The 12234-nt window shown below is 42.9% G+C and overlaps 1 protein-coding gene across 1 annotated transcript in view; it reads left to right on the top strand.

The window, feature by feature from the left end:
- The first annotated feature begins 4827 nt into the window (after positions 1-4827).
- Positions 4828-12234, top strand: part of LOC115401850 (potassium channel subfamily K member 3-like) — a 35616-nt gene continuing 28209 nt past the window's right edge. The window contains exon 1 of the mRNA XM_030110206.1: positions 4828-5217. Coding sequence (XP_029966066.1) covers positions 4935-5217 — 283 coding nt within the window. The 5' untranslated portion in view covers positions 4828-4934. The remainder of the gene's footprint in view (positions 5218-12234) is intronic.

Raw genomic sequence — 12234 nt, forward strand, 5'->3', positions numbered from 1 at the left:
CCCACAAGGATAGCAAAACGTGAAACGACGTGCCTTGTGGGGACCTTTTTCCGGTCCTAAGTAGGAGAAACAGTGTTTTCTTGACCATGTTGTTGTTACTGAAAAAAGTAAAAGTGCAAAAACATTTCTTTAGGGTTAGGCTTTATTGTGGTGTGGGTTAGGGTTAGGGTAAGGGTCAGGGTTAGGGGCTAGACATGAATGGGAGTCAATGGAAGGTCCCCACAAGGATAGAAATACGAGACTGTGTGTGTTTGTGTGTGTGTGTGTGTGAAAACATAATGTGTGAGAGGGCCAGAATGAATTAAGTCTCGTACGGCTCCTCATACAAGTAATAAAGAAAACACACAGATTTATCGAAGGTCAGTCAGACAAAAGTCACGCAGACAAAATGAACCAAAATCCTCAGATTTCTTCAATAATATTTGTAAGAGAAAAAAAAAGAAGAAGAAGAAGAAGAAGAAGAAGAAGAAGAAGAAGAAGAGAAGCAAAGAAAATATTGAAATATTTAAAACAAGGTCAGTCAGGTTTTAGTTTCAGTCTGTTTTCAGTTTTTCAATTTTAGAAAAATTGTAAAACAAAAATAAAATGAAATATAAAAGGAACATTGTACAGTTCTGTTGAAAACTAAACATAATTGAAATAAAAAAGACTTATACTTTGCATTAAACCATACAAATATTAAACTGGATTATTCAGAGTTGAGTTTAATAAAGTTGTAAGAGATCAGATAAAAATATATTGTTAAGCAACATTTCTTAGATTTTTTAACTTGTTTCATAAGCCATGTTTGTAGAACTTTGTCTCTTATGTGACACCTTAAAACCTTAAAACAGACGATGAAGTTACAGCTGACTCTCGACTATAAAGCTACAAAGTCCAGAAGAATCTGGACTGGGGGTCGTGACCCTCTGAAGTGTCCACCTACTGGCTCATGCTGCAGAACTATTCACTGCAGCGGTGATGAGCAGGTGCATCGTAGCAGTGCTTCAAAAAAAGTTAAGTTTTCCTCCGTTTCTACGGAGTTGGAACATTTTCTAAACTTCACCCTGGAAGTGGTTTTCAAGAAGTGGATCTGACCATAACTGTAGTTTCCAAAATGTACGTGTGCCTATGTTGTGTGTGTTTTTTTTTTTTTGTATATTCTATGAACATCTGTAGATTTGAAGAAAGGTCTTCAGGAAGAGGGAAACAAACATGTTCAGTCAAGTTCAGGTTTCCTAACTTCGCCACAAGGTCGAAGCTCTTCCTGCAGCGGGGTGACCTCCCCGCGCTGCTGCTTCCTCCTCTGAACCTTCCGCTGAGCGCTCCCAGACCGTCCGAGTGTCGCTGCACATCACGGAGGACACGTTTCAGAGGGGACGCCATCGAACCGAAGGCCTGTTGGAGCGACTTCCTCTCTCTTCACCTCATTATATTTCACTTTACACTCTCACAGGTTTCACACAGGGAGAGTTATCCTTCCTTTCTCCTCCTTACATTTCACAAACTGGCTCATTATGACAGCGTTACTTCAAATTCCACATACCTGTATCTAAATTTGATTTTCAAGTGGGTCAAACTGGTAAAATGTGGCATGATGACCCTTAAAAAAAAATCTTTTTAAAATGTTTTACTTTTGTTTAAGTCCAAAAAACAACCTGAGCGCTTTGTTTTTACAGAAAGTAAACTACTAGTGGAGCACTTTAAAGGTGTCCATGAGGAAGATCTTTGAGGTTGGTCTGACAGCAGGGACACTGCAGCCTCTCTAAAATCGCAGTAATGAGGATTTGGGGTCCGTCTCTACCGGCAGGAAGTTGTGTGTGACGGGCCAGCGGCTGCAGGAAGCGGTCGGACGGGTGGGGACGCATTAGTGATCTCTGAGTTCAGAATCTGAACTCCACCAGGACTCCACAGCTCCACGGCCACTTACTGAAAAAACTAAGAAGTTTTCCTGAAGAAAGAACGTGAAAATGAGCATTTATAATATGTTGGGTTTCACTATGCTAGTATAATAATTTGAAAACTAATATTATTTATCAAAAAAAATGATACATAGAAGTGAGATTACTGACATGATCTAATTAGTTTTGTTGCAATAAAAGTCACCTGTTGACCAGACTGTAAATATTAATGCAACTGCTTTAGGATCAAGAAGATACATGAGAGATCATGAAAATTCATGGAATTTCACTTCATTTTTTGTTATTTTAGTGTATTTATAATAATATGTTTTTATGTAAATTGTTGATTTCTGGATATTTGACTACATTCTATGGAAAAAAAAATCTCCCCAAAACAAATCTGTTTCCATTTCTGTCTGATGTGAACAGAGCGGGACACTCCTCCTTTTCTTCCTGTCATGTGAACATTTCTAATGTAAACGTACAACTTTAAACAACATAAACATTAAATGAATAAATGACATTAACCTGCATCTACCTGTAACCTTTTGAGGTCTTTGTTATGCCATGTTTTTTTTTTATACATTTGAAGGAGAATCCCTGATCGGAGGGATTAGTTGACACATTGATGGGCTCAGGATTGCAGTGCTTTGGTTGGAGAAGGGAGGATTTATGCAGGCTCAGCCACGCTTGACTTGACTGACCTGTTTATTGGAGTTATTTTTGGCTTGGTGGCTCGCAGTGAGGAACATAAGATTGGCCGCGATCTATCAGTCACTGATCGAGGCAGCGAGGTGCAGCTCCAGTTTGGGTCAGACAGAGACGGCTTGACGGCGACGGCAGCTTCGAGTAACGTAGCTCGGATGTTGTGTATACAGTGAAAAGTCTGAACTCAGTAATCGATTAACAAACGGGTCTCCCACTTCCTGCTAATGTTCTGCACACGAGGGAATCATTTAGTGGAAATTACTGACTCCGAGGTCTTCATATTTGGCCTTTCACTTGACATTCTGTCCCTCTGCGTCACCGTCGTCATCGTGAAATATTTTGGTTTTTGCCTGGATGTATTTCTCACACACCTCTCACAGAGCGTAAACACGGCGTATTTTAACAGGGATTTAAACTCTTCGGTTTGAAGTCGAGGTCAAACTGCAGGTTTTTAACCCTCGGAGCCAAAATAACAGCTGGATTGGGAATAAATCAGGGGGTGAGTCACGTCAGAAGCATCGAGAGAGGAGTTTCCCTCTCGCGGCTCGCAGCAGTCAGGGTGCCTCTCCGCCTCTTCGCCCCCAGCTGCTCTGCTGATCTAGGTCAGCGGTCGCTGAAACAAAAAGCTGTGATCTGTGTTGTCTCGCAGGAATTCAGACCACTTCCTCAAAAAGGAAACATTCTTATGTTATCTGAGTCTGTGTGTTTACTTCAGTCTGAAGGTTCACTTTCAAGTTAAAACTAATATTATCGCTCGGTCTTCAGTTTCACTCTCAGAGCGATGCATTTGTGGGATGAACCGCCACCGAGCGGCTTCTCCTCCCGTGACTTTGGTCTTTGGCGTCCGGCATGTTTGTGGGACACGTGTGCGACAAGCCGCTCGTGTGTCGTGTGTTCGGTGATGAGTTTAACGCAGCAAATCCTCCTCGATGCTCAGCACTCCGTGACAAATGGACGACTGAAGCAAACACGTCCAGACAGGCGCGTCCATTCATGTTTTTGTGTTTTGTTTGTTTACACTTTTTATCATTGTTTCAGAGACAGCAAGTTTCTAATGGAAGTGCAAAATAAATTAAAAACAAAGATATATGAGAATAAATGATCATCAAATGAGATTTCGTGATTGTTTTTTTGCACATCAAGTGATAAATCGAATGATTTACTGTCGATAGCGTTTTGTAACACCTTAACATGTCGCACTGGTTAAAGCAGATGTAGAACAAAAGAAAGCAGGAAGTCAGCAGCAATGCTCAGTATTGCATGACAAATGGTTTACCAAAGCAAACATTTCCAGCCCAGTGCATTGATGTTTTAAGGTCCCTGCAGATTTCTCCTTGCAGACATGTTTCCTTTCCCAATTACTGAAACCAGAATGGAATAGTGACTCTATTATTGTTGCTTCGCAAATGAGGAGAGAATTTTGAGGAGTTTTTGATCAACAAATAAAAAAAGATGTCAAATACAGCCCTCTGGTTAGCACTGATACAGTATAAAGTTATTTCTACTTCAACATTCACATCAAATATAATGGGCCCGTGTTGACTCACTGCAGTGTTTTCCTTCTGTGATGATAACTCACTATAGTGCCATAGCACTAAAACATGGGTTTATGGGAAAAAATACAGTCAAGAAGGACAAAATTTCACTTGCATAAATCCTGAAGGTAAAGAAAAAGGCTGACAATCAGGATGTCATTTAAGAACTTCATTCAACTTCCTTCATTTTCGTGGTTGAATGAGAAAGTTTAGGATGGATTTCAACATGAAATATTTAGCCTGGAAAATCCTGGATCTCCGTACTCCACACAGTCACATTCACTTTCACAGGCAAATCAATCTCACATGCATGTTTTTGGGCTGTGGGAGGAAATCATAGTACCTCACATAAAATGTATCTGTAAAAGGTGGAGAAGACCCCCGACCCCCCCCCCCCCCCCCCCCCCCCCCCCCCCCCCCCCCCCCCCCCCCCCCCCGCACACAAAAGATCAGGAGATCCGCCACTCCTGAAATATGATATAAAAACAAAAACAAAAAAATAAAACGCGTGGTTAGAGTTATCTCTGACTGATGGAGTGAGAATGTCGAATCCAGGCAGAAGTTACTGGCGTTTGCGCGTGGAGGGGGAGGGCCCCGCGCGCCGGGTGGGTGTGGTGGTGCTGAATGAACAGCTCCTCTCCTGATAAAGTGATCAGAGGAGTCCTGCGCTCCGCCAGAGCGGCCCAGCCATGAGCCAGCCCAGCTCCCCGTCCTCCAGACCCGCGCTCACTCTCCGCCCGCGCCCCTAGCCCGCCGCGCACCGCCACGCACCGCCGCGCAGCGCAGCGCCGCGCGGCGCACCGCAGCCACCATGAAGAGGCAGAACGTGAGGACCCTCGCCCTCATCATCTGCACCTTCACCTACCTGATCGTCGGAGCCGCGATCTTCGACGCGCTCGAGTCCCAGAAGGAGACGAGCCAGCGGAGGGAGCTGGACCTGCGCAGGGAGCAGCTGCTCCGGACCTTCAACCTGACCGAGGACGACTTCGACGAGCTGGAGCGCGTGGTCCTGCAGCTCAAGCCGCACAAAGCCGGGGTGCAGTGGAAATTCGCCGGCTCCTTCTACTTCGCCATCACTGTGATCACCACCATCGGTAAGAGCCGGACAGCCTTTATCCCGATGCAGGTGGGAAAGTTGGGAGCCGATGGATTGAAATCACAGCAGGGGTAACACGTGTCTTTAGGCTGGAAATAAGTGAAGTACTGAAATGTTTCCTTCACAGCTGCTCTGATCCTATTTATCACTGCAGGAAACATAAAGCCGACCTGCTGCTGTGTTTGCGTTGAACCATCTCTCCAACAACCTGTGCAGTGCAACAGGTGCATCGCAAATAGCCTGAATTTTTGCTACAAAGTACAATTCCAAGGAAAATTCTTGTATTTTAATCATAGAAATGCTATTTTAAGCGCATAACTCAGATTTGATAAAAAAAACATTCACACTGATGGAGACAGCCCTGCATCTGGGCCACCTCCATGTCAGTTTGATGTGTTTCTGGCATTCACATGTAGAAGGAAGTTATCACAAATCCTGTAAAATTGTATTTTTGGGTCCTTCACTTAGAGCTTTTTGCTCTTGGCAATTTCCTCAATGTGATTTTATCCCTTTAGAAAAGTACCCAGAAAACTGGCAATGAAATGATAAATGACAGAATACTTGTATATTTATGATTCAAGCCTCTGGAAAAAATAAAAAATGGAGCAAAATCCTTCATTTTCTCATAATTTATAGCTTAAAAATGCATCTGAATGTTAAAGATTTCTCAGTGGATGTCTGTAAAAGATTCCATCAGCTTGTCAAATCATTATACTAATGAATCATCTAGTTTTATGCATTACATATATTAAGATTTATGTAAATAAAGCAGCAAAGAGGACTTCACCATGTGTGCATTTTGAACAGTCTGTGATAGTTATGAAACGGACAAGTTAATAAATATGACCTTCTGTCAAGATAAACAGTTAAACTCAGGTAGGTTCTGAGTAATTTCAGTTAATAATCACATCTTTTGAACTGTATTTTTGTAGTCAATTCTGTTAAGAAGCAAAATATGTCCTTTATATTCACACTTGTTATGTATTTTATTCAGTTTTTTTTCTAAATTTTTTGAAAGTAGATGTTTTACAGATGAATTGAATTGAACCTCTAACAATGACAATGCAGTTAAGAATATATAGAAAATAAAGTCTAGTTTTAAGTAAAAGGAATAGATTGCTAAGCCTAATCACTGCTTAAAGTTTGATACTCCAGACCTACATCTGTATATCATGCACATATTTCTAACAAAAGTAGTCATACATAATTGAAAAGTACTCAAGTGAAGTGCCAGTAGTTGTACAGATTTTCCGCTCTGGCCTGAGCACAGTTCAGACAGCCTGAAGAGTGGAAATATTTCCTGCTGAAGCCTTTTGTCAAACTGGAGCTCTGGATCGTGTCAGTTCAAAGTCAGATTAGCAGCAGTCAAACGTGAAGCTCCTCAGGACACCAGAGTCCCAACGCAGTCGCTGCTCGCTGAAGGTTTGTTATTAAACTCGATGCTGCGGGAGAGTTAAGTTATGACACGTCCATTAGCCTCCTCTCCGCTCGTGCTCATCATTAATGCTGTGAATCCCCCTCCAACGCCGACAGGCTGCAGGCTCTTCTTCAGCAGCTGCAGCTTCGCTCATCAGTCATCTGACTCAGCATTAACTGAAACTCTTCATCCACGTTCTTCTGTTGGACTCTGTGAGGGTTAGAATGAAGTTCAGTAGAAACTATTTCTATTATTTGCAAACATGAAAGTTTGACGTAAAGCCACGGAAAGAATTGTCAGTGATTAGATTTGTTGTTTTGTCCCCATGCAAGCCAGAGATTCAAACTAGGGATCATCGCACAGTGAGGTGAAGGTGCTAACCACTCCACTCCCTTATTCAGTGTTGAATGAGCTTTACAGTAGATTTCAGTTCATGTTCTTCTATTGTCTCGTCACTCATGTTTTCTGATTTTGACAACATTAATTTTTCAGGAACAAAAAGTTCTAAAAACCTAATATACACGATATACTTCTCAGCAAAGGGCAAATAGTCAAAGATGAATTCATTTACTTAAAAATTAAACAGCACAATGACATCCTCTGAAGTTTTTTAGACCCAAAAACAAAGCTGAAAGAGTTATTATCAGATAACATATAAGCTAGGAAGAGAAAAAAATGTGTGGACTGCTTCTGACTTAAGAAAAGTTTTTTTTTTTAATTTGTGCAACTTCAACATCAGCCACTGTGATCACAAGCAACAGATGTAGACACGTTAAATGTGTTACAATTTTACAAAACAGCATCTCAGACATCCTGCATGTCTGTGGATGTGAGCGGAATGAACTCCATTTGCGCAGCGTTTATTGAAACTTTGCTCTCAGACTGAACCCATTTAGCCCATTAAACCCCGGCATGTGTGACTGTTTCATCTCTCCCCTCGCTCTGAAAATATAAACTCAGCCATTCACTTTCATTTTGTGATTGTTTACAAGGGAATTTTTTTGATGATCAGATGAGAAAATCGTTCGCGCTAGTCTTGTTTTGTAGAGACTTTGCTGATCTCCCTGCCGATCGGAGTCCTCCTGCTGTATTTAGTGACCGGGGCAGTTGTCAGTGCTGACCTGTGGCTTGTAACCCTATCAGATGCAGGCCGCTAATTGCATACTGAGCCCAACCCTGGGTGTCTGTAACCGCATTCTGTAATTGTGAGCCTGCAGGCTGCTGCAAACACAGTGATTGGCGTTTCGGCCTGTCATCAAGTATTAATGGCAACACCAGAGCCTCGCTGTTCCACTGGACCTCTGGCATACAAGATGAACACAGCAGATACTGTACGCTGCACACACTATACCCCGCAGCCATGACTCGTGGTGGTGCCATCAACGCTGTGGGCTTCACAAAACAGCTCATTTGTGAGGCTAAAATACAAAAGAAAGACGTGAGAGTGTTGTTTTACTGACGTATTCTATGAATTTATATTTAAAGTGGTTTTAGAAATGAGGTCTGAGGATATCAGGACCAGACGGCTCAGCTGACGTGAGAGCAAAAAAAAAAAGAAAAAAAAAAAAAAGAAGAGGAAATGAGTCAGTCTGAATGCTTTGAATTTCATATTCTGTATGACACACGGGCTGTTTATTCAATGAAAATAAATAATATCCTGGAAAGCGATGAATAAATAGACACTTCCGTTCCAGTTCCTGCGGTGAAGAACAGCCAGCAGATGAATGGATCCGCCCCTGGCGTGCTCCGCTGATTATTTAGCATAAGTAAAGAAATCAGGAATCACTCATCACTTTCCACAGAAGAGCGGGGACGCCCGGTGTCCGTTCACAGCTGTGTGGGAGGAAGAGGACTTGAAGTGCTGTGAGAGCCGACACGCCACTGGATGAAACGAGCTCTGAGCTCTGAGCTTGACCCTCGCAGTGGAAAGCTACTGGGAAGCTTGTTTGGGAGCTCGATGTGATCAAAGTGAGGAGCTCAGTGAAGCTTCCTCCTTCCTCTGTCCTCACCCACCTCCAGGCTGGGGGGGGGGGGAGCGCCTTGTCAGCGGGTGTGTGAAAGTGCTCCAGTTCAAGGTCGCCCACAGTTCATAGAAGGCAAATGTACAACATGGAAACTCTGCTCCGGGACTGAGACATGACTCATTTCTTCTGTGTGTGTGTGTGTGTGTGTGTGTGTGTTTGAAGTCTGATAAGGACGTGTTATTAAAGACATGCGTGTGTGTGTGTTTTAAAACACATCCTTACATACAGTGCAGTAAAAAAAAACAGTGGAAAAAGCAATATTGTATTTCAGTATGTTTATAGAGGTTAAATTAAAGGATCACAGAGATGCAGATTCTCCAGTTTATAGCCACTGACAGGTGAAGTCGATTACACTGTTTATCTCTGTATTATGACGGCAGTGAGTTGTCGGGATGTGTTTGCCAGCGAGTGAAATCTGATGTGTTAGACGAAAGAAAAATACGGAACTAAGGATTTCATAGTTTGGCAAGGACCAAACTGGGATGGAAAAAAGTTCCATCGTAGCAAATTCTTCATATTCAGATCGGCTGAGTGCATCAGTGTGTGTGTGTGTGTTTCATGCCAGTCAAGTTTGAACAAAAAAATGCAGACTGGTCCAGCATGACAGAGAAGCCCACCTTCTCCCACCTACTAAGTTTTCTGCCTTTTATAAACTAAACGACAGTCGTGCAAGTGGAAGCACGTGCAGCCTTAAATAAAGCCATAAATTCACGGGAGTGGAGCGCCTGTGTTGACTGGCTGGATGGTGATTTTCCGTTGGGAGTTTGTCCAGAATGTAGAAAAGATACAAATACAGTGGAAACGAGCAGGACTCTGCTGAGATTCCTTTCTCGGTCTGGACGTCAGGAATTCTCTGGGTTTTTTTTTTTTACTCCTGATACCTGCAAAGTTTGGAGAGAAAACACGGTTTGGTTACACAACATTTAGCACCTGTTTCATTGCTGCTCCTCTGGTTATAATTAAGACACACACGGGCTGGAAGAGCTGTGTTGACTTTCTGTAAAAAGCACACATGTATCAACACCGTGATGACTTTCTTATTTAAAGTGAAAACACCAAATGTTTGCACAATTTATCACCTCCAGCAGCACTAGGAATTAATCATTACCTTCAGATGTTTGAGGACAAATTCGGGGCTGCATGGTGGCGTAGTGGTTTAGCTCACATCCCTCAGAGGAAGAGGATCCCCAGTTCGAGTTAAGGGCCTTCCACAGTGGAGTTTGCATGTTCTCCCTTTGTGTGGATTTTCCCTGGTTTCGCAGAAGTGTTGTGTTTAGCACTGTTACCCCAAAGCATGTGAATATAGTTGGAGTCCAGCCTGGGAGCTCACAGGGGAGTCCAAACATGCATTTGGCATTAATTCATCCATTAATTGGTGAGTGTAGCGTTACCATTAAGTATGAATGTGACTGTGTGTGACTGTGAGCGTTCCTCTGACTGGATAATGAAGCGGGGACACGTGCACAGTGTGCACTGCCGTTAGCTTCAGTCACTTCAGACAGAAGTGTGAAGGTAAAGTAATATTTCCCTCGAAAAGCTCTCATTGCCTCTGATTTGAGCTCGGTCTTAACTAACGAGGCCACAGGCCGATGAAAGAGCAATTTAAATATAACATCACCTCCGCCTTTTTATAGAGTTTGACATTCACGTCCTAATGGCTGTTGGTTGTTTTCATACAGAGAAAGATTTGCTTATTATAATACAGTGACAAGGTTTCTGCTCAAACTCCAGCAGCGCTCTGCATGTATACATCATTTCCACAGGATATTCAAATATTGCCCAGTCTTATAAAGGGAAGGAAAATTCATCAGCATGTTTCAGTAAATCTGGATAATCCACAAACCTCACTGTGAACAGACTTCACTCTCCACGGAGACAAAGAGGTGCTTTTATGTGGCTGATGATCACATTGAATGAAGAATCAGACAGAAAATGCAGAATACTGCTCCGTATTTATATGCAAATTAACCAGGATTTGGTGAGGATGAGCATCTTCGGCAAATATCTCAGAGGACGCCTGGTCACTGACTGAGAGGATGTGTAATATTGTTGTTATTCAGCTCTTTTAAACCAAGCTGGAACGTTGTTTTCCCTTTTCCAATGAAGTTCTTTTGAGTCCTTTGAACAATAATGTATTTTGTGTGTTTGTCTAATATCTGATGTCTGAAGTCATTCATCTTCCCTTTTGGCTCAGAAGCGCACCTTTTTCTGGAAGATGACTCTTTCAAGCTACCATATGGTAATAGTTAGAGGAGCATTGCTTCGGAGAATCACGCTACGCTCGGATGAATCACCTCTTGTTAAACACTTTTTGTACAAAAATAACTTGGCCGTTCGCCTCTTGTTGATTCAGACGTTAGGTCACTGTTTCGATGGAGGAGAGGACCTGAATGCAAGCGCACGACATGTGAACGCTGTCCGTCGGCCGTCGAAGCGCGGGGCGGCTACCAGGCGTGCAAACGCACACGAGTGTATGAATGCGGGTGTAGGCTCCAGCTGAGAAAGGCCGGGCGAGCTCAGCAAATCCTCTCTGGGTCAGTGAGCCTGACGTTTCTAAATGCGGACCGATACAGGTGAGATATCTGACGGGCCTTTCTGTTTCCATCGCCGGCGTCGCCGTTTGATCTGGAGTCAGGTGTGAGTCCGTTTTCTGCCGTTGCGTAATTACACGCGTGAGCCCCGTCCTGAATTATTAACGATAATTACTTACATTAGTTTCATCGTTATTATTCTGTCAGCTGGAGAGGCTGGTGCAGCGAGTGGCTGAGTGCACAAAGAACGAACCTCTCAGCAGCTCTGATCATCATCAGACGGATGGAGACGTGCACCGAGTGGCCCCGGTGTCTGTTTTAAAACACACAAAAAAGGCGAGAGCATCAATGAAAATACAAACACAGATGACAGAATATCCACAAACTCGTCCTGGGATTTACTGACATCAGTTGCGAGAGGATCAGAGAGATTACATCTGTTTTCTGGTCAAGAAAGACGGAACAACGATGCGCTTGGGAGCTTTTTCAGCGCTTGACTCACAGTTAAGAATCTGGGCACATTCACTTTATGAATCTGACGCCACCTGTGGAGGTAATCTCCCTCCTGAATGCCAATAAACCTCTGCAGAGGAACGACAAGATGACAGTTTAAACACAGAAACAGTCAGGACTTGATGATTTATCTCCGTGCCATAAATCACAATGAATTTTTTATTAGAGCTTTTTTTTGTTTGTTTTCTGTCTTCTGTCAAACTCAAGGGGTCAATAGAAAAAAAAAAAAAAAAACCTCTTTAAAAAGTAGTATAAAACACATCGCTTTGCTGAATCAGTGGAGATACAGTGATGATAATCAAGCAGGACGGTTTCTGTTACCAGTTTAATTGAATTGGGGGAGAAGTGATCCCTGCCTGGCTGCAGAGCGGCGGCCGAGTCAGTGATTTAGAGGATAAGGTAAGGTAACTCTTCCAGGTCCTCAAACAAATGGGGCCCAAAACGCAGCATCCTGCTCTGCATAACGCAGCCTCTGCAGTAAGACTCTGCTGCCAAACGCATCATGGAAATACACTTCAGTTAAATAGTTA

The sequence above is a fragment of the Salarias fasciatus genome, chromosome 15 (genome assembly GCF_902148845.1).
Source record: "Salarias fasciatus chromosome 15, fSalaFa1.1, whole genome shotgun sequence".
NCBI lineage: Eukaryota > Metazoa > Chordata > Actinopteri > Blenniiformes > Blenniidae > Salarias > Salarias fasciatus.